This window comes from Macaca mulatta, chromosome 7 (assembly GCF_049350105.2).
Source record: "Macaca mulatta isolate MMU2019108-1 chromosome 7, T2T-MMU8v2.0, whole genome shotgun sequence".
NCBI lineage: Eukaryota > Metazoa > Chordata > Mammalia > Primates > Cercopithecidae > Macaca > Macaca mulatta.
Genome location: NC_133412.1, coordinates 4,673,029 through 4,699,723, shown reverse-complemented (window position 1 = coordinate 4,699,723; position 26,695 = coordinate 4,673,029). Strand labels below are relative to the sequence as shown.

The 26,695-nt window shown below is 48.9% G+C and overlaps 1 protein-coding gene and 9 non-coding genes across 12 annotated transcripts; all 10 read left to right on the top strand.

The window, feature by feature from the left end:
* The first annotated feature begins 354 nt into the window (after positions 1-354).
* Positions 355-436, top strand: LOC114679861 (small nucleolar RNA SNORD115). The gene has a single exon (XR_003731953.1). It is a non-coding gene; the product is annotated as a small nucleolar RNA SNORD115 (small nucleolar RNA).
* Positions 437-2,217: 1,781 nt separating this feature from the next.
* On the top strand, positions 2,218-2,298 carry LOC114679870 (small nucleolar RNA SNORD115). Its single transcript, XR_003731962.1, has one exon. It is a non-coding gene; the product is annotated as a small nucleolar RNA SNORD115 (small nucleolar RNA).
* A 1,395-nt stretch (positions 2,299-3,693) lies between these two features.
* On the top strand, positions 3,694-25,802 carry LOC144329814 (uncharacterized). 3 transcript variants are annotated; one of them, XM_077938949.1, is made up of 11 exons: positions 3,694-4,035; positions 4,418-4,461; positions 5,764-5,897; positions 6,280-6,324; positions 7,457-7,757; positions 8,140-8,184; positions 9,487-9,619; positions 9,997-10,041; positions 12,722-12,855; positions 13,230-13,273; positions 25,308-25,802. In XM_077938949.1, the coding sequence occupies exons 5-9, from the start codon at positions 7,604-7,606 to the stop codon at positions 12,726-12,728; spliced, it is 384 nt and encodes a 127-aa protein (XP_077795075.1). In that variant the 5' UTR covers positions 3,694-4,035; positions 4,418-4,461; positions 5,764-5,897; positions 6,280-6,324; positions 7,457-7,603; the 3' UTR covers positions 12,729-12,855; positions 13,230-13,273; positions 25,308-25,802. The 3 variants fall into 3 exon arrangements, with proteins under 3 accessions (XP_077795075.1, XP_077795076.1, XP_077795077.1); XM_077938950.1 differs by lacking the exon at positions 25,308-25,802 and adding an exon at positions 24,784-24,918; XM_077938951.1 differs by lacking the exon at positions 9,487-9,619.
* Positions 4,092-4,173, top strand: LOC114679867 (small nucleolar RNA SNORD115). The gene has a single exon (XR_003731959.1). It is a non-coding gene; the product is annotated as a small nucleolar RNA SNORD115 (small nucleolar RNA).
* LOC114679869 (small nucleolar RNA SNORD115) lies at positions 5,954-6,034 on the top strand. The gene has a single exon (XR_003731961.1). It is a non-coding gene; the product is annotated as a small nucleolar RNA SNORD115 (small nucleolar RNA).
* Positions 7,814-7,895, top strand: LOC114679834 (small nucleolar RNA SNORD115). The gene has a single exon (XR_003731926.1). It is a non-coding gene; the product is annotated as a small nucleolar RNA SNORD115 (small nucleolar RNA).
* LOC114679868 (small nucleolar RNA SNORD115) lies at positions 9,676-9,756 on the top strand. Its single transcript, XR_003731960.1, has one exon. It is a non-coding gene; the product is annotated as a small nucleolar RNA SNORD115 (small nucleolar RNA).
* On the top strand, positions 11,230-11,311 carry LOC114679846 (small nucleolar RNA SNORD115). Its single transcript, XR_003731938.1, has one exon. It is a non-coding gene; the product is annotated as a small nucleolar RNA SNORD115 (small nucleolar RNA).
* Positions 12,912-12,993, top strand: LOC114679833 (small nucleolar RNA SNORD115). Its single transcript, XR_003731925.1, has one exon. It is a non-coding gene; the product is annotated as a small nucleolar RNA SNORD115 (small nucleolar RNA).
* On the top strand, positions 24,972-25,052 carry LOC114679904 (small nucleolar RNA SNORD115). The gene has a single exon (XR_003731996.2). It is a non-coding gene; the product is annotated as a small nucleolar RNA SNORD115 (small nucleolar RNA).
* Positions 25,803-26,695: the final 893 nt, after the last annotated feature.

The window sequence follows — 26,695 nt, the reverse complement described above, 5'->3', positions numbered from 1 at the left end:
TCCAGGGTTCGGTGGCACACAGGGCCAAGGGTGTCTGTGTCAGTGACAAGCACGTGGATCTCATCACATGCATCCATGGAGGATGAGCAAGTATGAGCTGGCATGACCTACCTCCTTCCCCTCATGGAGGTCATTTTGGACACATGTCCTCCAGCTCTTTCCCAGATGGTGAAACCGGAGGAAAACTTGCATTGGGCCTCCTGTTCCTGGGCAGGTGTCCATCAGTCTGTTGCCCAGCCCCATGATGTGCTGAAGCTCAGGCCCTTCCTGGTGCCCTGGTCTCCTGCACTGAACTGTGGTGAGCACATCCGGGTTCTGCTGGAATCATGTGTGAGGTGATTGGTCCTCTGGGTTGGGTCGATGATGAGAACCTTACATTGTCCTGAAGAGAGGTGATGACTTAAAAATCATGCTCAATAGGATTACGCTGAGGCCCAACCTAGGTGAGAATTTTGGAAGAGGATGCTGGGATCCCAAGATCCCCAGCAGGGCCACTATATTTTGGGATGTAGAACTTGAGGTCCTGAAGGTCATCTCAGGGGTGCCCAGCCCTGTCTCTGTGCCCCTCTGGGAGGCAGCCCAGGCTCCCTGTGTGGGCTTGGTGTCTGGACTCAGGTTGCCCGGGGATGGGGCATGTTGTCGGCTCCTTCCTGATCACGTGTTCTCCCCCTTGTCTTTCAGTGAGCTCTTCTGCCCAGATGGGGCCCATGGCCTTAAGTGGCATAGGTATGTATATCCTGTTGGGGTCGTGGGCCATGAATGAGGAAGCCAGGGCCATTGAGGGTCAGCCTTCAGGCCACTAGGGTTTTCTCCGGGTGCCACTGGGGAGGGAACATTTCTCCAGTAGGGTCACTTTCTTAGAAATCTGACCCTAGGAGCATACATTTCCTGAAGCCCTGCAGGTTGATGGTGGTCCAGGCAGAAAGGGTTCCTTCAGCCCAACATAGAGCAGCTCCCAGCTGAAACTCAGTGGGCTGGTCAGGGCTGGAGGACTGCCCAGGCCACATGAGGGGGGCAACAGGGGCTCTAGGTCAGTCTGGGAGTTACACTGGAGTTCTCCCTGCCTGGACAGTAGTGGGTGATTGGGCCCACGCAGACAGGCCCCGCAGATTCAGGACTGCCCCCATCCATGACCCTGAATGGGACCGACCCTGTTGAGTAATGGGCCATCTTAGTAGTACCTCCTTGAGCCTGGTAGGGGGAGGCACTGTTTCAATGCAGTTGGATCAAGGCTGAGCTCTGGCTGGTGCCTGGTGGTGCTGCAGGCAGCCCTGGAGGTTGTGGTCTTTGGGCCAAGGGGGCAGCTCACATCCCGCTGGGGTCACCCCTTCCTTGAGATTCAGTGGCGAGAAGGGTGTCCTCCTGAGGTGGGAAGTCCTGCTGTCCAGGGACCTGTTCTGGGAATTTACTCCACAGGCTACTTCTGAGCCACGGGGTCACCTCCAGGGTGGAAGGGTCTTGATCCCAAGGAAAGGAGAGGACACCATGTGGTTTCTGATTAGCCCAGTGTGACCTGGCTCTGTGTGTGGAAGGTGTAGGGCATGATGAAGACCCACCAGAGAAAGCACGTGGGCCCGGAGGCCTCCAGGCTTTGATTTCAGGTGTGTGCTTGGAGAGGGCACCAGGGTGGGTACCCACCATGCCCAGGGCAGGCTCTGTGACTGCCAGGTCTGCATTGGCTCCTGGTGTCAGTGCCAGACTCCTTGGTTGACCCCGAGCAAGTTGGTGGCCCCGATCCATGCTCTATGGTCCCAGTGCGGCCCTACGGTTGTTCGGAGGAAGCGGTCAGAGCAGTGGAGGTGCTGTTGGGGCCTGCAGTAAAGCACAGCCCAGGCATCTTGCCCCAGCACAGTGACCTGCATTCCCTGTCTTTCCAGGGCTTGGTGGTCGGGAGGGCCAATGTTACCCTGTGTCCATGATGGGTCAGTATTCTACATGGATTCCATCACATGGGCATCCCCTACCCAACTACCCACAATGATATGCGAGGCCCTGGGTGGACATGTGTCCTTCTGCTGTCACCCCAGATGATGAGCCTGGAAGAAGACTTCTGTTGGGCCTCAGCAGGCCTCAGGCCAGTGTCCATCAGCCTGGTGTTCATCCCCTGGTGTGTTGAAGCTCAGACCCTCCCTGGCACCCTGGTCTCCTGCACTGAGCTGTGGTGAGCACATCCAGGTTCTGCTGGAATCATGTGTGAGGTGATTGGTCCTCTGGGTTGGGTCAATGATGAGAACCTTATATTGTCTGAAGAGAGGTGATGACTTAAAAATCATGCTCAATAGGATTACGCTGAGGCCCAACCTAGGTGAGAATGTTGGAAGTGGACACTGGGATCCCGAGATCTCCAACAGGTCCACTGTATTTTTGGCTGGAGACCTGGAGGTCCTGAAGGGCATCTGGAAGGAGGCCCAACGCTGTCTCTGTGCTCTTCCTTGAGGCAACCCAGGCTACCTCTGCAGGCTTGGTGTTGGTGCTGCAGTTCCCTGGGGCCAGGGAACATTGGTGGCTCCTTCCTGAGCCCCCATTCCTCCCTTGTGTCTTTCAGTGAGCTTTTCCTCCCGGGCGGGCCCCCTGGAATTGACTGGCATAGGTGAGTGAATCCTGCGGGGGTCATGGGCCATTAGCCAGGCCGTGTGGGGTCGCTGAGGTTCAGCCTTTGAGCCAGAAGGGTTTTCTCAGGCAGCCAACCTGAATTCCCACCTGGAGAGATGGGTTCTCCAGGAGGGTGGCTTTTTTGGGAATTAGACCCAAGGAGGATACCCGAAGCCCTGCAGGGGTAACGGTTGTCCAGGCAGGAAAGGGTTCTGTCAGTCCCAGGCAAGGCAGCTTCTAGCTGAGACTCAGTGCTTGGGTCAGTTCTCAAGGACTGCCTGAACACGAGGGGGTCCAGAGGGGCTCTGGGTGCCACGGGGGTCGCATGTGAGCTCTCAGTCCCCAGAGTGTGGTGTGTGAATGGACCGTTAGGGTTGGGTATTGGGCATAAAAGGGTCGTGCCCCACCCATTTCCTGGAATGTGACCATCCCTATTGAGCCATGGGCCATCCCAGTAGGTCTCCTGGAGCCTGGTGGGAGGCAGCATTGTTTTCCTGGGGTTGGGTCAAGGCGGAGCTCTGGCCCGTATGTAGTTGTGCTGCAGGTCAGCCCTGGGACTTGTGGGCTTTGGGTTAAGGGGCAGCCCACATCCTGCTGTGGATCACCCTATCTCTGACATCAAGTGTCAGGAAGGGTGGCCCCCTGAGATGGGAAAGTCAGCTGTCGAGGGACCTGTTCCGGGATTTTGTTGCTCAGGCTGCTTGGAATCCATTGTGTCACCTCCAGGGTGGTGGAATTTTGGGCCCAAGCAATGGAGAGGGCACCACATGACTCCCGATTGTTCAAGTGTGGCTGACTCTGTGTGTGGGAGACATGCAGAGTACGGATGGTGACCCACCAAAGAAAGCATGTGGCTCAGGCTGTGATTTCCAGTGCTTCATTGGAAAGGGTGCCTGTACGCATGCCCCCCCATGCCCACGGGTAGACTATGTGACTGCCAGGTCTGCAGTGGTGCATGGCATCTGGGCCAGCCTTCTTGGTTGGCCATGACCTGGCTAATGGCCCTGGCCCGTGCCCAGTGATCCCAGGGATGCCCTGGGGTCATGCAGCAGAGCCCTCTTGGACAGTGGAGGTGCTCTCAAAGCCTGCAGTATGGCACAGCCTGGGCGTTTAGCCTGAGCCCAGTGACCTACCTGCCCTGTCCTTCCAGGGTTCGGTGGCACACAGGGCCAAGGGTGTCTGTGTCAGTGACAAGCACGTGGATCTCACCACATGCATCCATGGAGGATGAGCAAGTACGAGCTGGCATGACCTACCTCCTTCCCCTCATGGAGGTCATTTTGGACACATGTCCTCCAGCTCTCTCCCAGATGGTGAAACCGGAGGAAGACTTGCTTTGGGTCTGCTGTTCCTGGGCCAGTGGCCATCAGCCTGTTGCCCAGCCCTGTGATATGCTGAAGCTCAGGCCCTTCCTGGTGCCCTGGTCTCCTGCCCTGAGCTGTGGTGAGCACATCTCGGTCCCGCTGGATGCATATGTGAGGTGGTTGGTCCCCTGAGTTGGGTCGATGATGACAACCTTACATTGTCCTGAAGAGAGGTGATGACTTAAAAATCATGCTCAATAGGATTACGCTGAGGCCCAGCCTAGGTGAGAATTTTGGCAGAGAATGCTGGGATCCCGAGATCCCCAGCAGGGTTACTATATTTTGGGATGTTGAACTTAAGGCCCTGAAGGTCATCTCAGGGGTGCCCAGCCCTGTCTCTGTGCCCCTCTGGGAGGCAGCCCAGGCTCCCTGTGTGCGTTGGTGTCTGGGCTCTGGGTCCCCGGGGATGGGGCATATTGGCTACTCCTTCCTGAGCCCGTGTTCTCCCCCTTGTCTTTCAGTGAGCTCTTCTGCCCAGGTTGGCCCCTGGCCTGAAGCGGCATAGGTGAGTGTATCCTGTTGGGGTCGTGGGTCATGAAATAGGCAGCGTGGGGCCATTAAGGGTCAGCCTTCAGGCCACTAGGGTTTTCTCCGGGTGCCACCGGGGAGGGAACATTTCTCCAGTAGGGTCTCTTCCCTTGGAATCTGACCCCAGGAGCACTCATTTCCTGAAACCCTGCAGAGGTGATAGTGGTCGAGGCAGGAAAGGGTTCCTTCAGCCCAACATAGAGCAGCTCCCAGCTAAAACTGGTGGGCAGATCAGGCTGGAGGACTGCCCAGGCCACATGAGGAGGGCAACAGGGGCTCTAGGGCAGCCTGGGGGTTACACTGGAGTTCTCCCTGCCTGGACAGTAGTGGGTGATTGGGCCCACGCAGACAGGCCCCGCAGATTCAGGACTGCCCCCATCCATGACCCTGAATGGGACCGACCCTGTTGAGTAATGGGCCATCTTAGTGGTACCTCCTTGAGCCTGGTAGGGGGAGGCACTGTTTCAATGCAGTTGGATCAAGGCTGAGCTCTGGCTGGTGCCTGGTGGTGCTGCAGGCAGCCCTGGAGGTTGTGGTCTTTGGGCCAAGGGGGCAGCTCACATCCCGCTGGGGTCACCCCTTCCTTGAGATTCAATAGCATGAAGGGTGTCCTCCTGAGGTGGGAAGTCCTGCTGTCCAGGGACCTGTTCTGGGAATTTGCCCCACAGGCTACTTCTGAGCCATGGGGTCACCTCCAGGGTGGAAGGGTCTTGATCCCAAGGAAAGGAGAGGACACCACGTGGTTTCTGATTGGCCCAGTGTAACCTGGCTCTGTGTGTAGGAGGTCTAGGGCAAGATGAAGACCCACCAGAGAAAGCATGTGACCCTGGAGGCCCCCAGGCTTTGATTTCAGGTGTGTGCTTGGAGAGGGCACCAGGGTGGGTACCCACCATGCCCAGGGCAGGCTCTGCGACTGCCAGATCTGCATTGGCTCATGGTGTCACGGTCAGATGCGTTGGTTGGCCATGAGCAGGTTGGTTGCTCTGACCTGTGCCCCATAGTCCCAGTGCGGCCCTGGGGTTGTTTGGGGGAGGCAGCCTGAGCAGTAGAGGTGCTCTTGGGGCCTGCAGTAGGGCACAGCCCAGGCATCTTGCCCCAGCACAGTGACCCACATTCCCTGTCTTTCCAGGGTTTGGTGGCCGGGAGGGCCAAGGGTGCTCCACGTCCATGTTGACTCAGTGTCTGCATAGATTCCATCACATGGGCATCCCCTACCCACCTTCCCCACACTGATACGTGAGGCCCTGGTTGGACACATGTCCTTCTTCTGTCCCTACAGATGGTGAGCCTGGAGGAAGACTTGTATTGGGCCCCCACAGGCCCCAGGCCAGTGTCCTTCAGCCTGGTGCTCATCCCCCAGTATGCTGAAGCTCAGACCCTACCTGGCACCCTGGTCTCCTGCACTGAGCTGTGGTGAGCACATCCAGGTTCTGCTGGATGCATGGGTGGGGAGGGGCTTGCCCTTGGTTGGGTCAATGATGAGAACCTTATATTGTCTGAAGAGAGGTGATGACTTAAAAATCATGCTCAATAGGATTACGCTGAGGCCCAACCTAGGTGAGAATGTTGGAAGAAGACACTGGGATCCCGAGATCTCCAACAGGGCGACTGTATTTTTGGCTGGAGACCTGGAGGCCCTGAAGGGCATCTGGAAGGAGGCCCAACCCTGTTTCTGTGCTCTTCCTTGAGGCAACCCAGGCTACCTCTGCAGGCTTGGTGTTGGTGCTGCAGTTCCCTGGGGCCAGGGAACATTGGTGGCTCCTTCCTGAGCCCCCATTCCTCCCTTGTCTTTCAGTGAGCTTTTCCTCCCAGGTGGGCCCCCTGGAATTGACTGGCATAGGTGAGTGAATCCTGCTGGGGTCATGGGCCATTAGCCAGGCCGTGTGGGGTAGCCGAGGTTCAGCCTTTGAGCCAGAAGGGTTTTCTCAGGCAGCCGACCTGAATTCCCACCTGAGAGAGATGGGTTCTCCAGGAGGGTGGCTTTTTTGGGAATTAGACCCAAGAAGGATACCTGAAGCCCTGCGGGGGTGACGGTGGTCCAGGCAGGAAAAGGTTCTGTCAGCCCCAGGCAAGGCAGCTTCTAGCTGAGACTCGGTGCTTGGGTCAGTTCTCAAGGACTGCCTGAACACGAGGGGGTCCAGAGGGGCTCTGGGTGCCACGGGGGTCACATAGGAGCTCCCAGTCCCCGGAGTGTGGTGTAGGAATGGACCGTTAGGGTTGGGTCGTGGGCATAAAATGGTTGTTCCCCACCCATTGCCTGGAATGTGACCATCCCTATTGAGCAATGGACCATCCCAGTGTGTCTCCTGGAGCCTGGTAGGAGGTGGCATTGTTTTCCTGGGGTTGGGTCAAGGCAGAGCTCTGGCCCGTATGTAGTTGTGCTGCAGGTCAGCCCTGGGACTTGTGCACTTTGGGTCAAGGGGCAGCCCGCATGGCACTGGGGATCACCCTATCTCTGACATCAATGTCAGGAAGGGTGGCTTCCTGAGAAGGGACGGCCCACTGTGGAGGGACATGTTCCAGGATTTTGTTGCTCAGGCTGCTTGAAATCCATTGTGTCACCTCCAGGGTGGTAGAGTTTTGGGCCCAAGCAATGGAGAGGGCACCATGTGGCTCCCGATTGTTCAAGTATGGCTGACTCTGTGTGTGGGAGACATGTGGAGTATGGGTGGTGACCCACCAAATTTGCATGTGGCTCAGGCTGTGATTTCCAGTGCGTGCTTGGAGAGGCCACCTGTACACATGCCCCCCCTGCCCAGGCTATGCGACTGCCAGGCATGGCATCTGGGCCAGCCTTCTTGGTTGGCCATGACCTGGCGAATGGCCCTGTCCTGTGCCCAGTGGTCCCAGGGAAGCCCTGGGGTCATGCAACAGAGTCGTCTTGGGCAGTGGAGGTGCTCTCAAAGCCTGCAGTATGGCAAAGCCTGGGCATTTTGCCTGAGCCCAGTGGCCTACCTGCCCTGTCCTTCCAGGATTCATTGGCAAGCAGGTCCAAGGGTACCCCGTGCCAGTGACAAGTCCGTATTTCACATGGATTTCATCACATGTTCCTTGGAGGATGAGCAGGTGTGAGCTGGCATGCCCTACCTACTTCCCCACGTGGAGATCATTTTGGACACATGTCCTCCAGCTCTCTCCCAGGTAGTGAGACCAGAGGAAGAGTTGCGTTGGGCCTCCTGTTGCTGGGCCAGTGGTCATCAGCCTGTTGCCCAGCCCCTGATAAGCTGAAGCTCAGGCCCTTCCTGGTGCTCTGGTCTCCTGCACTGAGCTGTGGTGAGCACATCTGGGTCCCGCTGGATACATGCACGAGGTTGTTGGTCCCCTGAGTTGGGTCAATGATGAGAACCTTATATTGTCCTGAAGAGAGGTGATGACTTAAAAATCATGCTCAATAGGATTACGCTGAGGCCCAGCCCAGATGAGAATTTTGAAAGAGGACGCTGGGATCGCAAGATTTCCAGCAGCACCACTGTATTTTGGGCTGGAGAACTTGAGGCCCTGAAGGGCATCTCAGGGTGCCCAGCCCTGTCTCTGTGACCCTGTGTGAGGCAACCCAGGCTCCCTCTTTGGGCTTGGTGTCTGGGCTCTGGTTCCCCAGGGATGGGGCATGTTGGCGGCTACTTCCTGACCCTGTGTTCTCCCCCATGTCTTTCAGTGAGCTCTTCTGCCCAGGTGGGACCCATGGCCTTAAGCGGCATAGGTGAGTGTATCCTGTAGGATCATGAGCCATGAATTAGGAAGCTTGGGGCCATTGACAGTCAGCCTTCGGACCACTAGGATTTTCTCAGGGTGCCACTGGGGACTGAGCGTTTCTTCAATAGGGTCGCTTCCTTGGGAATCTGACCCTAGGAGCACGCAATTTCTGAAGCCCTGCAGAGGTGATGGTGGTCTAGGCAGAAAAGGTTCCTTCAACCCAACATAGAGCAGCTCCCAGCTGAAACTTGGTGGGCAGGTCAGGGCTCAAGGACTGCCCAGGCCACATGAAAGGGGCAATTGCAGCTCTGGGGCAGCCTGGGGGTCACGCTGGAGTTCTCCTTCCCTGGACAGTGGTGGTTGATTGAGCCCACGCAGACAGGCCCTGGAGATTCATCACTGCACCCCATCCATGGCCCTGATCAGACCGACCCTACTGAGTGATGGGCCATCTTAGTGGTACCTCCTTGAGCCTGGTAGGGGGAGGCACTGTTTCAATGCATTTGGATCAAGGCTGAGCTCTGGCTGGTGCCTGGTGGTGCTGCAGGCAGCCCTGGGGATTGTGGTCTTTGGGCCAAGGGGGCAGCTCACATCCCGCTGGGGTTTCCCCTTCCTTGAGATTCAATGGCGAGAAGGGTGTCCTCCTGAGGTGGGAAGTCCTGCTGTCCAGGGGCCTTTTCTGGGAATTTGCCCCACAGGCTGCTTCTGAGCCACGGGGTCACCTCCAGGGTGGCAGGGTCTTGATCCCAAGGAAAGGAGAGGACACCACGTGGTTTCTGATTGGCCCAGTGTGGCCTGGCTCTGTGTGTGGGAGGTGTAGGGCAAGATGAGGACCCACCAGAGAAAACACGTGGCCCCAGAGGTCCCCAGGCTTTGATTTCTGGTGTGTGCTCGGAGAGGGCACCAGGAAGGGCACCCACCATGCCCAGGGCAGGCTCTGTGACTGCCAGGTCTGCATTGGCTCCTGGTGTTAAGGCCAGACTCATTGGTTGGCCATGAGCAGGTTGGTTTCCCTGACCCATGCCCCATAGTCCCAGTGCGGCCCTGGGGTTGTTTGGGGGAGCCGGCCCAAGCAGTAGAGGTGCTCTTAGGGCCTGCAGTGGGGCACAGCCCAGGCATCTTGCCCCAGCCCAGTGACCCACTTCTGTGTCTTTCCAGGATTTGGTGACCAGGATGGCTAATGTTCCCCCGTGTCCATGATGGTTCAGTGTTCTGCATAGATTCCATCACATGGGCGTCCCCTACCCACCTTCCTCACACTGATATGTGAGGCCTTGGTTGGACACATGTCCTTCTCCTGTCATCCCAGATGGTAAACCTGGAGGAAGAGTTGTGTTGGGCCCCCACAGGCCCCAGGCCAGTGTCCTTCAGCCTGGTGCTCGTCCCCCCGGTGTGCTGAAGCTCAGACCCTCCCTAGCACCCTGGTCTCCTGCTGAGCTGTGGTGAGCACATCCAGGTTCTGCTGGATGCATGGGTGGGGAGGGGCTTGCCCTTGGTTGGGTCAATGATGAGAACCTTATATTGTCTGAAGAGAGGTGATGACTTAAAAATCATGCTCAATAGGATTACGCTGAGGCCCAACCTAGGTGAGAATGTTAGAAGAGGATACTGGGATCCCGAGATCTCCAACAGGTCCTCCAGGCTGGGGTCCTGGAGGTCCTGAAGGGCATCTGGAAGGAGGCCCAACCCTGTTTCTGTGCTCTTCCTTGAGGCAACCCAGGCTACCTCTGCAGGCTTGGTGTTGGTGCTGCAGTTCCCTGGGGCCAGGGAACATTGGTGGCTCCTTCCTGATCCCCCATTCCTCCTTTGTGTCTTTCAGTGAGCTTTTCCTCCCAGGCGGGCCCCCTGGAATTGACTGGCATAGGTGAGTGAATCCTGCTGGGGTCATGGGCCATTAGCCAGGCCGTGTGGGGTAGCCGAGGTTCAGCCTTTGAGCCAGAAGGGTTTTCTCAGGCAGCCGACCTGAATTCCCACCTGGAGAGATGGGTTCTCCAGGAGGGTGGCTTTTTTGGGAATTAGACCCAAGGAGGATACCTGAAGCCCTGCGGGGGTGACGGTGGTCCAGGCAGGAAAAGGTTCTGTCAGCCCCAGGCAAGGCAGCTCCTAGCTGAGACTCGGTGCTCAGGTCAGTTCTCAAGGACTGCTTGAACACGAGGGGGTCCAGAGGGGCTCTGAGTGCCACAGGGGTCACATGGGAGCTCCCAGTCCCCGGAGTGTGGTGTGGGAATGGACCCTTAGGGTTGGGTCTTGGACATAAAATGGTCATGCCCCATCCATTGCCTGGAATGTGACCATTCTTATTGAGCAATGTACCATCCCAGTAGGTCTCCTGGAGCCTGGTGGGAGGTGACGTTGTTTTCCTGCGGTTGGGTCAAGGCCTCTGCCTTGCCCATACCTGGTTGTGCGACAGGTCAGCCCTGGGATTCGTGGCCTTGGTCCACAGGGCAGCCCGCATCCTGCTGGGGATCACCCTATCTCTGACATCAAGTGTCAGGAAGGGTGGCCCCTTGAGAAGGGATGGCCTGCTGTCGAGGGACCTGTTCTGGGAATTTGTTGCTCAGGCTGCTTGGAATCCATTGTGTCACCTCCATGGTGGTGGAGTTTTGGGCCCAAGCAATGGTGAGGGCACCGTGTGGCTCCCAGTTGTTCAAGTGTGGCTGGCTCTGTGTGTGGGAGATACGCGGAATACTAGTGTTTACCCACCAAAGAAAGCATGTGAGTCAGGTTGTGATTTCCAATGTGTGCTTGGAGAGGGCACCTGTGTGCACAATGTGTTCATGGAGGACGAGCAAGCATCAGTTAGCATGCCCTACCTCCTTCCCCACATGGAGGTCATTTTGGACAGATGTCCTCCACCTCTCTCCCAGATGGTGAGACAGGAGAAAGACTTGTGTTGGGCCTGTTCCTGGGGCTGTGGCCATCAGCCTGGTGTCCAGCTCCTGATGCACTGAGGCTCAGGCCCTTCCTGGCACCCTGGTCTCCTACACTGAGTTGTGGTGAGCACATCTGGGTTCTGCTGGAATCATATGCGAGGTTGTTGGTCCCCTGGGTTGGGTCGATGATGAGAACCTTATATTGTCCTGAAGAGAGATGATGACTTAAAAATCATGCTCAATAGGATTACGCTGAGGCCCAGCCTATATGAGAATTTTGGAAGAGGATGCTGGGATACCAAGATCCCTGGCAGGGCTACTAGTCACTGTATTTTGTGCTGAAGAACTTGAGGCCCTCAAGGGCATCTCAAGGGGACCCAGCCATGTCTCTGTGCCCCTCCATGAGGCAGCCCAGGCTCACTGTGTGGGCTTGGTGTCTGGGCTGTGTTTCCCCAGGGATAGGGCATGTTGGTGGCTCCTTCCTGAGCCCGTGTTCTCCCCCGTGTCTTTCATGAGCTCTTCTGCCCAGGTGGGGCCCATGGCCTTAAGCGGCATAGGCGAGTGTATCCTGTTGGGGTCATAGGCCATGAATGAGGCAGCCTTGGGCCATTGAGGGTCAGCCTTTAGGCCACTAGGGTCTTCTCAGGGTGCCAACCTCTTTCCCACTGGGGAGGGAACATTTCTCCAGTAGCATTGCTTCCCTGAGGATCTGACCCTAGGAGCACGCATTTCCTGAAGCTCTGCAGGGTGATGGTGGTCCAGGCAGGAAAGGGTTCCTTCAGCCCAACATAGAGCCGCTCCCAGCTGAAATTCTGTGGGCTGGTCAGGCCTTGAGGACTGCCCAGGCACATCATGCGGGACACAGAAGCTCTGGGGCTCCCTGGGGGTCACACTAGAGTTCTCCCTCCCGGAAGAGTGGTTGGTGATTGGGCCCACACAGTCAGGCAGTGGAGATTCAAGGAGTGCACCCCACCCATGGCCCTGAATGGGACCGACCCTGTTGAGTAATCGCCATCTTAGTGGCACCTCCTTGAGCCTGTTGGTGGGGGTGCTATTTCAGTGAGGTTGAGTCAAAGCTGAGCTCTCCTGGTGCCTGGCGGTGCTGCAGGCCGGCCCTTCTTTGGGCCATGGGGGCAACTCGTGTCCCACTGGGGTCATCCTTTCCTTTAGATCCAGGGGTGGGAAGGGTGGCCTCATGTGGTGGGAAGGCCGGCTGTTCAGGGACCTGTCCTGGAAATTTGCCACACAGGCTGCTTCTGAGTCATGGGGTCACCTCCAGGGTGGTGGGGTCTTGAGCCCAAGAAAAGGAGAGGACATCATGTGATTCCTGATTGGCCAAGACTCCTTGGTTGGCCAGGAGCAGGTTGGTTGCCCTGGCCTATGCCCCATGGTCCTGGTGTGGCCCTGGGGTTGTTCTGGGGAGCCAGCCCGGGCAGTGGAGGTGCTCTCAGGGCCTGCAGTAGGGTGCAGCCCAGACATCTTGCCCCAGCACAGTGACCCACTTGCTCTGTCTTTCTAGGGTTTGGTGGTCGGGAGGGCCAATGGTGCTCTGTGTCCATGTTGGGTCGGTGTTCTGCATGAATCCCCATCGCATGGGTATCCCCTACCCACCCTCTCTGCACTGATATGTGAGGCCCTGGTTAGACACATGTCCTCCTCCTGTCCCTCCAGATGGTGAGCCTGGAGGAAGGCTTGTGTTGAGTCCCCACAGGCCCCAGGCCAGTGTGTGTCAACCTGGTGCTCATCCCCTGGTGTGCTGAAACTCGGACCCTCCCTGGCACCCTGGTCTCCTGCACTGAGCTGTGGTGAGCACATCCAGATTCTGCTGGAGGCATGCTTGGTGTGGGGGTTGCCCTTGGTTGGGTCAATGATGAGAACCTTATATTGTCCTGAAGAGAGGTGATGACTTAAAAATCATGCTCAATAGGATTACGCTGAGGCCCAGCCTAGGTGAGAATCTTGGAAGAGGACGCTGGGATTCCTGGAATGACTGCTGTAGTTTGGGCTGGAGACCTGCAGGCCCTGAAGGCCATCAGGAAGGTCCAACCCTGTCTCTGCGCTCCTCTGTGAGGCAGCCTAGGCTCCCTGAGGGGGCTTGGTGTCGGGGCTCCTCTTCCTCAGGGGTGGGGCTGGTTGGTGGCTCCTTCCTGAGCTCCCATTTTCCCCTTGTGTCTTTCAGTGAGCTCCTCCACCCAGCGGGCCCCTTGGCATTGACTGGCATAGGTGAGTGGATCCTGCTGGTGTCATGGGTCATGAGCCAGGCCATGTGGGGTCACCAAGGGTCAGCCTTTGGGATAAGAGGGTTTCCTCAGGGAACCAACCTGAATTCCCATCAGAGAGGGAACTGGACCCAAGGAGGATACCTTCCCTGAACTCTATAGGAGGGATGGCGGTCCAGGCAGGAAAGTGTTCCTTCAGCCCCACCCATGACAGCACTCGGTTGAGACTCAGTGCTCAAGTCAGGCCTGAAGAGAGTTAGAGGGGAGCTGTTTGTCCCTGGAGTGTGGTGCATGAATCTGCCCTTGGGGTTGGGTCATGGAGATTCAAGGATGGCGCCTCACCCATGGCCCTAATTGGAATCATCCCTGTTGAGAAATGGGCCTTTCCAATGGGCCTCCTAGAGCCTAGTAGGGGGTGGTGATTTTCTCCCTGGGGTTGAGTCATGGATGGGAACCCACCATAGAAAGCATGTGGCTCTGGAGGCCCCCAGGCTTTGATTTCTAGTGCCTGCTTGGAGTGGGCACCAGGGCCAGTGCCCCCCATGCCTAGGGGCAGGCTCTGCGACTGCCAGGTCTGCACTGGCTCCTGGCATCTGGACCAGCCTCCTTGGTTGACCATGAGCTGCTTGGTTGCCCTGGCCCATGCCCCGTGGTCCTGGTGAGGCCCTGGGGTTTTTTGGGAGAGCTGGCCCAGGCAGTGGAGGTGCTCTTGGGGCCTGCAGTAGGGTGCAGCCCAGGCATCTTGCCTAATCCCAGTGACCCGCTTGCCCTGTCTTTCCAGGGTTTTGTGGCAGGGAGGGCGAAGGGTGCCCTGCATCTGTGATGGGTCAGTGTTCCACATGGATCCTATTACGTGGGTCCATGGAGGATGAGCATGTGTGAGCCGGCACCCCCTTCCCACTTCTTCTCATGGAGCTGTGAGGTCCTGTTTGGACAGCTGTCCTCCTCCTGTCCCACAAGAGAGTGAGCCCGGCTGGTCCCGGGACAGTGTCTGTCAGCCAGGTGCGCAGCCTTTGGTGTGCTAGAACTTGGGCTTTTCTTGGCAGCCTAGTGTCCTGCATTGAGCTGAGGTGGGCTTGTCCAGGTCCCGCTGGTTACCTGCACGGCAACAGGAGTGCCCTTAGTTGGGTCGATGATGAGAACCTTATTTTGTCTTGAGGAGAGGTTATGTGATGGGTGTTGTGGCAGCTCTTTGTATTTCATTTTCTTCAGCGCTTTTTGTGTGTTCTCTTTGTGTATTCTTTTCCCTTTGTGTGTTTTACTTTCACAAAGGCAGCAGCAAATGTTTTATGGGTGGTGGTATTTTTCATTTTTATTTACTTCCTAATTTGATAGTGTTTTAGTTGGAATAGATAGTCTCATTGTAGTTTTTCAGAAAGATGCTTTTTTTCTGTACATTATATGATTGCGTATAATTTATCCAGTTGTTGGTTTTTTTTTTAAAAGAAACTGGGGACTACAGTCGAATGCACTGCCCATATCCTACTTTATTGAAAAAGATTGTATGGAAATCCAAAGATGAGAAAGTAGACAAGCACAGCAGAGGACATTTATTTTGATATAGCCACAGAAATTCATCGATATGGCTTTATCATATTGATGGTTTTTCAAAGAAATATGAAATCTTTTGATAATGGATTGTCTCATTTGTGTTTCTCCTTATATCATGTTTTGCCATCAATACAAATTGCAATGCTTAGACATTTAAAGAACACCTTCTGAAGTGGAAGATCTAGCTAAAGAATTAGATTGGTATTGGCTGAAATGTTGCAGTAATCACATGATAGGCTTAATACGACATGAGTTACATACTGAGTGCTCTAAGGTAGAAAATAGGTAACAAGGAATAACAGGTAAGTAATGTAAGTCAGGAGAAGCAAACTCTAGGATAGAATCATTAGAAAAGGCGTGATGTCAACAGCAGTCTGTAGAATTTACAGCATATAGAATTTACAGTAAGTGCCTTTTTTTGTGCTCATCAGTGCTCTGCTTGTGTTGTAGGAGAAGTTAGTTCCCTTGAAGAAATGTAAATACAAATTTCCAAATTGCAATGCAGAGGGAAAAAAGAATGAGAAAGTAAAGAATATCCAAGAACTCTGGAAGCATTTCAAAAAGTGTAAAGATGCATAGTAAGAACGTCAGAAGAATAAGGAGATAAAGGGAAAGAAATATTTGACACAACAATGACTTGAGCATTTTCTAAAATTAATAATGGACAGAAACCCACATATTCAGGAAGCTCAGAGAACATTACGCAGAATAAAAATATTTTACAAATCGACACCTTTGCATTTCATATTTAAAGTCCAGAAAATCATAGACCAAGGGAAAATTTTGATAGGAGCAATAGGAAGAAAACCATCTTACCTATGGAGCAGCAAGAATAAAAATTGCTTTGAAATTATCTTCAGAATCCATGAAAGCAAGATGTGAGTCAGGGTGAAATACTTAATGTTAAAAGTAAAAAAACAAAAAAATCTACCAACTTTGAATTTTCTGTTCATCAAAATTATTCTTCAAAAGTGAAGCAGAAATACTTTCTGAGACCAACAAAACTTGAGAGAACTTCTTGCCTCTACACCAACCTTTTAATAAACATACAAAGAAATTCTTCAGAAAGGATAAAAATGACATAGGTCAGAAAATCTAATTTACATAAAGAAATGAAAAGCACTGGAGAAGAAATATATGAAGGAAAAATTAAATATATATATTTTTTGATTCATAATTGATCTTTCAACAATTTGTTGAAAATAATAACAGGATTATATTTGGTGATTATAGGTTATAGATAAGTGAAATGAATGACAGCAATCTTATAAGTCATCCAGTTCCAAGATGGCTGAATAGGAACAGCTCCAGTCTACAGCTCCCAGCGTGAGTGACACAGAAGATGGGTGATTTCTCCATTTCCAACTGAGGTACCAGGTTCATCTCACTAGGGTTTGTTGGACAGTGGGTGCAGCCCACAGCATGTGAGCTGAAGCAGGACAGGGCATCGCCTCACCTGGGAAGCACAAGAGGTTGGGGAATTCCCTTTCCTAGCCAAAGGAAGCCGTGACAGATGGTACCTGGAAAATCGGGACACTCCCACCCTATACTGTGCTTTTCCAATGGTCTTAGCAGACGGCACACCAGGAGATTATATCCCACACCTGGCTCGGAGGGTCCCATGCCCACAAAGCCTCACTCACTGCTAGCACAGCAGTCTGAGATCGAACTGCAAGGTGGCAGTGAGGCTGGAGGAGTCGCGTCCGACATTGCTGAGGCTTGAGTAGGTAAACAAAGCGGCTGGGAAGCTTGAACTGAGTGGAGCCCACCATAGCTCAAGGAGGCCTGCCTGCCTCTGTAGACTCCACTTCTGTGGGCAGGGCATAGCTGAACAAAAGGCAGCAGAAACTTCTGCAGACTTAAATGTCCCTGTCTGACAGATTTGAAGAGAGTAGTGGTTCTCCCAGCACGGAGTTTGAGATCTGAGAATGGACAGACTGCCTCCTCAAGTGGGTCCCTGACCTCCGAGTAGCCTAACTGGGAGACACCTCTCAGTAGGGGCCGACTGACACCTCATATAGCCAGGTGCCCCTCTGAGATGAAGCGTCTAGAAGAAGGATCAGTCAGCAACATTTTCCGTTCTGCAATATTTACTGTTCTGCAGCCTCCAATGGTGATACCCAGGCAAACAGGGTCTGGCGTGGACCTCCAGCAAACTCCAACAGACCTGCAACTGAGGGCCCTGACTGTTAGAAGGAAAAATAACAAACAGAAAGGACATCCATACCAAAACCCCATCTGTACATCACCATCATCCAACACCAAAGGTAGATAAAAACACAAAGATGGGGAGAAACCAGAGCAGAAAGTCTGAAAATTCTAAAAATCAGAGTGCCTCTTCTCCTCCAAAGGAATGCAGCTCCTTGCCAGCAGTGGAACAAAGCTGGATGGAGAATGACATTGACGAGTTGACAGAAATAGGCTTCAGATGATCAGTAATAACAAACTTCTCTGAGCTAAAGGAGGATGTTCAAGCCCATCACAAAGAAGCTAAAAACCTTGAAAAAAGATCAGACGAATGGCTAACTAGAATAAACAGCATAGAGAAGACCTTAAATGACCTGATGGAGCTGAAAACCATGGCATGAGAACTACGTGACAAATGCACAAGCTTCAGTAGCCGATTCAGTCAAGGGGAAGAAAGGGTATCAGGAAGCAGTGATTGAAGATGAAGTGAATGAAATGAAGGGAGAAGAGAAGTTTAGAGAAAAAAGAGTAAAAAGAAATGAACAAAACCTCCGAGAAATATGGGACTTTGTGAAAAGACCAAATCTACGTCTGATTTGTATACCAGAAAGTGATGGGGAGAACAGAACCAAGTTGGAAAACACTCTGCAGGATATTATCCAGGAGAACTCCCCCAACCTAGCAAGGCAGACCAACATTCAAATTCAGGAAATACAGAGAATGCCACAAAGATACTCCTGAAGAAGAGCAACTCCAAGACACATAATTCTCAGATTCACCAAAGTTGAAATGAAGGAAAAAATGTTAAGGGCAGCCAGAGAGAAAGGTTGGGTTACCCACAAATGGAAGTCCATCAGACTAACAGCGGATCTCTCGGCAGAAACTCTCCAAGCCAGAAGAGAGTGGGGGCCAATATTCAACATTCTTAAAGAAAAGAATTTTCAACCCAGAATTTCATATCCAGCCAAACTAAGTTTCATAAGTGAAGGAGAAATAAAATCCTTTACAGACAAGCAAATGCTGAGAAATTTTGTCACCACCAGGCCTGCCTTACAAGAGCTCCTGAAGGAAGCACTAAACATGGAAAGGAACAACTGGTACCAGTCACTGCAAAAACATGCCAAATTGTAAAGACCATTGATGGTAGAGAGAAACTACATCAACTAACGAGAAAAATAACCAGCTAACATCATAATGACAGGATCAGATTCACACATAGCAATATTAACCTTAAATGTAAATGGGCTAAATGCTCCAATTGAAAGACACAGACTGGCAAATCGGATGAAGAGTCAAGACCTATCAGTGTGCTGTATTCAGGAGACCCATCTCACGTGCAGAGACACACATAGGCTCAAAATAAAAGGATGGAGGAAGATCTACCAAACAAACAGAAAACAACAACAACAAAAAAGCAGGGGTTGCAATCCTAGTCTCTGATAAAAGCAGACTTTAAACCAACAAAGATCAAAAGAAACAAAGAAGGCTATTACATAATGCTAAAAGTGATCAATTCAACAGGAAGAGCTAACTATCCTAAATATATATGCACCCAATACAGTAGCACCCAGATTCATAAAGCAAGTCCTTAGAGACCTACAAAGAGACTTAGACTCCCACACAATAATAATGGGAGACTTTAACACCCCATTAGACAGATCAATGAGACAGAAAGTTAACAAGGATATCCAGGAATTGAACTCAGCTCTGCACCAAGCAGACCTAATAGACATCTACAGAACTCTCCACCCCAAATCAACAGAATATACATTCTTCTCAGCACCACATCACACTTATTACAAAATTGACCACATGGTTGGAAGTAAAGCACTCCTCAGCAAATGTAAAAGAACAGAAATTATAACAAACTGTCTCTCAGACCACAGTGCAATCAAATTAGTACTCAGCATTAAGAAACTGACTCAGGCTGAGCATGGTGGCTCACATCTGTAATCCCAGCACTTTGGGAGGCCAAGGTGGGTGGATCACGAGGTCAGGAGATCGAGATCATCCTGGCTAACACAACGAAACCCTGTCTCTACTAAAAATACAAAAAAATTAGCCAGGCGTGGTGGCAGATGCCTATAGTCCCAGCTACTCAGGAGGTTGAGGCAGGAGAATGGAGGCGGAGCTTACAGTGAGCCAAGATGGTGCCACTGCACTCCAGCCTGGGCAACAGAGCGAGACTCCATCTCAAAAAAAAAAAAAAAAAAAAAAAGGGAAAGAAAGAAATTCACTCAAAACCGCTCAACTACATGGAAACTGAACAACCTGCTCCTGAGTGACTACTAGGTACATAATGAAATGAAGGCAGAAATAAAGATGCTCTTTGAAACCAATGAGAACAAAGACACAACATACCAGAATCTCTGGGACACATTTAAAGCACTAAATGCCCACAAGAGAAATCAGGAAAGACCTAAAATTGATACCCTAACATCACAATTAAAAGAACTAGAGAAGCAAGAGCAAACACATTCAAAAGCTAGCAGAAGGCAAGAAATAACTAAGATCAGAGCAGAACTGAAGGAGATAGAGACAAAAAAGCCTTCAAAAAATCAATGAATCCAGGAGCTGTTTTTTTGAAAAGATCAACAAAATTGATAGACTGCTAGCAAGACTAATAAAGAAGAAAATAGAGAAGAATCAAATAGACACAATAAAAAATGATAAAGGGGATATCACCGCCAATCCCGCAGAAATACAAACTACCATCAGAGAATACTATAAACACCTCTATGCAAATACACTAGAAAATCTAGAAGAAATGGATAAATTCCTGGACTCATACACCCTCCCAAGGCTAAACCAGGAAGAAGTTGAATCCCTGAATAGACCAATAACAGGCTCTGAAATTGAGGCAATAATTAATAGCCTACCAAGCAAAAAAAGTCCAGGACTGGACAGATTCACAGTCGAATTCTACCAGAGGTACAAAGAGGAGCTGGTACCATTCCTTCTGAAACCATTCAAATCAATAGAAAAAGAGGGAATCTTCCCTAACTCATTTTATGAGGCCAGCATCATCCTGATACCAAAGCCTGGCGGAGACACAACAAAAAGAATTTTAGACCAATATTCCTGGTGAACATCGATGCAAAAATCCTCAATAAAATACTGGCAAACTGAATCCAGCAGCGCATCAAACAGCTTATCCACCACAAGCAAGTTGGCTTCATCCCTGGGATGCAAGGCTGGTTCAACATACACAAATCAATAAATGTAATCCATCATATAAACAGAACCAAAGACAGAAACCACATGATTATCTCAATAGATGTAGAAAAGGCCTTCGATAAAATTCAACAGCACTTCATGCTAAAAACTCTCAATAAACTAGGTATTGAAGGGACGTATCTCAAAATAATAAGACCTATTTATGACAAACCCACAGCCAATATCATACTGAATGGGCAAAAACTGGAAGCATTCCCTTTGAAAACTGGCTCAAGACAGGGATGCCCTCTCTCACCACTCCTATTCAACATAGTGTTGGAAGTTCTGGCCTGGGCAATCAGGCAAGAGAAAGAAATAAAGGGTATTCAATTAGGAAAAGAGGAAGTCAAATTGTCCCTGTTTGCAGATGACATGATTGTATATTTAGAAAACCCCATCGTCTCAGCCCAAAATCTCCTTAAGCTGATAAGCAACTTCAGCAAAGTCTCAGGATACAAAATCAATGTGCAAAAATCACAAGCATTCCTATACACCAATAACAGACAAACAGAGAGCCAAATCATGAGTAAACTCCCATTCACAGTTGCTTCAAAGAGAATAAAATACCTAGGAATTCAACTTACAAGGGATGCGAAGGACCTCTTCAAGGAGAACTACAAACCACTGCTCAGCGAAATAAAAGAGGACACAAACAAATGGAAGAACATTCCATGCTCATGGATAGGAAGAATCAATATTGTGAAAATGGCCATACTGCCCAAGGTAATTTATAGATTCAATGCCATCTCCATCAAGCTACCAATGACTTTCTTCACAGAATGGGAAAAACTACTTTAAAGTTCATATGGAACCAAAAAAGAGCCCACATTGCCAAGACAATCCTAAGCCAAAAGAACAAAGCGGGAGGCATCATGCTGCCATACTTCAAACTATACTACAAGGCTACAGTAACCAAAACAGCATGGTACTGGTACCAAAACAGAGATATAGACCAATGGAACAGAACAGAGCCCTCAGAAGTAATACCACACATCTAAAATCATCTGATCTTTGGCAAACCTGACAAAAACAAGGAATGGGGAAAGGATTCCCTATTTAATAAATGGTGCTGGGAAAACTGGCTAGCCATATATAGAAAGCTGAAACTGGATCCCTTCCTTACACCTTAGACAAAAATTAATTCAAGATGGAGTAAAGACTTAAATGTTAGACCTAAAACCATAAAAACCCTGGAAGAAAACCTAGGCAATACCATTCAGGACATAGGCATGGGCAAGGACTTTATGAGTAAAACACCAAAAGCAATGGCACCAAAAGCGAAAATAGACAGATAGGATCTAATTAAACTAAAGAACTTCTGCACAGCAAAAGAAACTACCATCAGAATGAACAGGCAACCTACAGAATGGGAGAAAAGTTTTACAATCTACCCATCTGACAAAGGGCTAATATCCAGAATCTACAAATAATTTAAACAAATTTACAAGAAAAAAATCAAACAATACCATCAAAAAGTGGGCAAAGGATATGAACAGACATTTCTCAAAGGAAGATATTTATGCAGCCAACAGACACATGAAAAAAATGCTCATCATCACTGGCCATCAGAGAAATGCAAATCAAAACCACAATGAGGTACCATCTCACACCAGTTAGAATGGCAATCATTAAAAAGTCAGGAAACAACAGGTGCTGGAGAGGATGTGGAGAAATAGGAACACTTTTACACTGTTGATGGGATTGTAGATTAGTTCAACCATTGTGGAAGACAGTATGGCGATTCCTCAAGGATCTAGAACTAGAAATACCATTTGACCTAGCCATCCCATTACTGGGTATATACCCAAAGGATTATAAATCATGCTGCTATAAAGACACATGCACACGTATGTTTATTGCGGCACTATTCACAATAGCAAAGACTTGGAACCAACTCACATGTCCATCAGTGATAGACTGGATTAAGAAAATGTGGCACATATACACCATGGAATACTATGCAGCCATAAAAAAGGATGAGTTCATGTCCTTTGTAGGGACATGGATGAAGCTAGAAACCATCATTCTGAGCAAACTGTCACAAGGACAGAAAACCAAACACTGCGTGTTCTCACTCATAGGTGGGAATTGAACAATGAGAACACTTGGACACAGGAAGGGGAACATCACACACCAGGGCCTGTTGTAGGGTAGTGGAAGTGGGGAAGGATAGCATTATGAGATACACCTAATGTAAATGACGAGTTAATGGGTGCAGCACACCAACAGGGCTCATGTATACATATGCAACAAACCTGCACATTGTGCACATGTACCCTAGAACTTAAAGTATTTAAAATATATAAATATATAAATATATATATAAAATAAATAATATAAAATAAATAAATATATAAAATAAATAAATATATATATATTTATATAAATCATGAGGGAAAGAAAACACTCTTAATTGGACTAACCCATGAAGTAGGATAGTATAATTTGAAAAAGGACTTGGATTAGTTGTAAATGTATAGTGTAATATCCAGCACAGCCACTAAAAATGATTTTGAAAAAAGCAGTATAATCAATATACTAATAGAAGAAAAAGCAGAATCAGGACAGATGTGGTGACTCATGTCTGTAATCCCAGCACTTTGGGAGACTGAGGCATGAGGATCACTTGAGCCTCGGAGTTCAAGTCCAGCCTGGCAACAAAATAAGAGCCCATCTCTACCAAAAAAAGGAAAAAAAAAAGAAAAAAAAAGAAAAGCAGAATCCTTTTTTTTTTTTCCTGAGATGTTGTTTCAGTCTTGTTGCCCAGGCTGGAGTGCAATGGCACAATTTCAGCTCACCACAACCTCCACCTCCTGGGCTCAAGCGATTCTCCTGCCTCAGCCTCCTGAATAGCTGGGATTATAGGCATGCGCCACCACGCCCGGCTAATTTTTTGTATGGAAAAGCAGAATCTTATACAATGCTCAATTAAAACCAGGGAGAGGAGAAGAAGAGTGGAAGACCAAAAAAGTAACAAATTGCAAGGTTGATAAATAGAAAACAATAACAAATACTGAATATGTTAATCTAAGTATATCAATAATCACTTTAAACAGCACTTAAAAGACAGAGATTGTCAGTGGATTAAAAACAAGACCCAACTATATGTTGTCTGTGAGAAATGCATTTTAAATAGCTGGGCATGGTGGTGTGCACCTGTGGTCCTTAGGAGGCTGAGGCGGAGTGTCACCTGAGCCCAGGATTTTGGGACTGCAGTGAGCTATGATCACACCACTGCACTCTAGCCTGGTTGACAGAATGAGACCTCATCTCTACAGAAAAAGTAAGGAAATCCACTTTATAAAGGCACAAATATATTCATAGTAAAGGAATGGAGAAAGATATCCCATGCTAACATTAATCAAAATAAAGTGAAATAGCCATATTAATTTCAGACACAACCGACTTTAGAACAAGGAATATTATCAGAGATCAAAAGGGGCATTCCTTAATGACAAAGGGATCAGTTTTCTAAGAAGACATAACAATCCTTAGTGTGTACACACTGAACAACAGAGCATCACAGTACATGAAGCTAAATCTGATGGAACTGCAAAGAGAAATAGATAAATTCACTCTTAGAGTTGGAGGCATTGACATCCCTCTCTCAGAAATGGACAGGTCCAGCAAGCAGAAAATCAGTACGGGCATAACATGATCAACCATGATCAAAAACTCAATTCAATCAACAATATGTAACTGACATCTATGGACCACTTTACCCAGTAACAGCAGATGACACATTTTCTCACACACACACAACATTCAGCAGAATAGACCACATTCTGGGCTAGAAAATGCACCTCAGCAAATTTAAAAGATTAGAAATCATACGAAGTGTGTTCTCAGACTACCAGGAAATGAAAGTTAAAAAAAAATCACTAAAAAAAAGATAGCTGAAAAACATGAAAATACTTGGAGGTTAAACAACAGACTCCAAAATAACTGAAGGTCACAGAAATCTCAAGATAAATTTTTAAAATATTTCAAACTAAATGGAATTGAAAGCACAACTTATCAAAAATTTAGGAATGCAACAAAGGCAATGCCTACTGGGAAATTTATACCACTGAATGTATATTAAAAAGAACAAAGATCTAAATAAATAATCTTTCCCATTGGGAAGCTAGGGGGAAAATTAAAATTAAATTCAAAGTAAGCAAGTAAAAGCAGTGATAAATAATGAATACAATTCTGAGCAGCGTGATATCTGATTTCTGGAGGCTGAGTTTTATGTGGCTTTAGAAGTTTCATGTTATGAGTGTGAATTGGCAAGTGACCATGGCGATTGTTTCTGATATGGCCATCTCAATTACGTAGCGAAGGGATCAGCAGTGGCATCATCCCAGCTCTGCATGGCACCACACCAGTGATTCTCCAAAGTCAAGAAACCTGTATATGTTGTCCTTCTTGTGTTTGGTGAATCTGTGGTCTATAGACTACATAACGGGCTATTTCTGGGGTACTGACTATTTTGCTCCACTAAGGAAAACTGTGCGTGAGCCATGTAACTATGTGAAACAGTGTTTTCCTTTTTGACACCTGGCCTACTCCTTTCAGATGAGAGCAAAGGAAGAGCACCACTTGGCCTGCTGCACCCAGGGCAATTTATACCATCCAGGTATCCAGCACTGAATATGTAGCAACTCCAATCCACTGCAGAACATTAATCTATCTATGATAAACATGCTAATATCTACGATTCTGCCTTTGTGGGGAGATGACTCCATAGATTAACCCCCTGGCTTGGGTCAATATTGAGATGTTATATTGTCTTCAACAGGGAAGATGACATAAAAATTACGTTCAATAGGATTATGTGGAGACTTAACATAAGCGAAAAACCTGAGACAAGAAGTTAGAAATCCTTGTTTCTTTTAGGTGAATAATTTTGGAGCTTGAGAAAACGACACCATTGTGGCAAACTTGCTTTGCCAAACCCTGTGTATGCATTTCTGGGTAAACAACACATTTTCGTCCTTTAAGCATTGTTTCCATTATTTATAATTCCTAATAGTATGAGACATTTGGAACTCATTCCTTGGTTCTTCTTCTCTCATTATATCTTTCATTGTATCTTTCAGTGTTACGAGAGATGCATCATCCCATTAATGAAAGCAGAGTGACTGCCTTCATCACACATACATTCAAGATAGACCGCTGGGCCAGTGATGATTCACTCTTAAGGCTATTATGTTTACTCATTTAAAAAATCTGAATCTCAGTATGGATTTTATTCTCAGAGAGTGACTGACCTATCTGATATGATGCTATGACAGAATCTTTACTTTTTACCTGAATTTGATGGGATTGAAAGTTGAGAACATTTTATTTTCTGTTTCACTTGATTAATAATGCCCAATCTAACATGTAATGTTCACTTGGGTACATACATACAACTACACCAATTTTTTTCTTATTTTACCTTAAAAATTTTAAGATATTATAATGGTATGGCCAGTTTACTCACTGGTAAACTTTTCGTAACAGAAGGATCATGCCAGTGGATACAAATATGTAACATCAGTAATTTGCTTTGCCTGTGAAACAGAGAACTGAATAAATTGATGGGCAAACTAGTATCTGAATATAAACCCCAAATATCATGTGACTTCATCATTTTCAGTATAATGAAAATACAGGCTGTGAATGCTTCCAGTTGGTCCTGAAAGGGCTTTTGAGATGAGTAGGTTCACCAAAGCGGCAACATGTGTCCCAGTTCCCAGTGTACATTCTACTCCTCAGTAAGTGACTTGACATTCTTTATGGCTTCCTTGTGATTAAAACATGTCTTTTTATTGAAATTTTACTGAGATAATGATGAGACAATGTAATATTCTTTTCCTCTACATGTAAGAGTAGACATAGATCCACCTCTACCTATTATTATGTTTTTGAGATGGAGTCTCATTCTGTTGCCCAGGCTGGAGTGCAGTGGCATGATCTCGGCTCATTGCAACCTCTGCCTCATGGGTTCAAGCAATTCTCCTGCCTCAGCCTCCTGAGTAGCTAGGATTACAGGCAAGTGCTACCATTCCTGGCTAATTTTTTGGTATTTTTAGTAGAGATGGGGTTTCGACATGTTGGTCAGGCTGTTTTTGAACTCCTGACCTCGTGATCTGCCCACCTCGGCCTCCCAAAGTGCTGGGATTACAGGCTTGAGCCCCTGTGCCTGGTCTTCACCTCTACCTATTATAATATTTATGTTATTTCATTTTGTGATGTTTGTGGAACATTTGATGAGGGTTCACAATATGAAAACTGGGCATTTTGGCCAAGATGCATGTAAATGCGTACAACTCCATGTGCCCTGATAACTGATTTCTAGATCCTGAGATTCATGTGGCTTCCCGAGTGTCTGTATTTTATGAAAGTTCATATACAATAAACCATGCCAATTGTTACTGATACAGCTTCCTTGAATATATAAAGCGATTATCAATGGGTTGTTCTTGTTTCTGCATAAAACCAC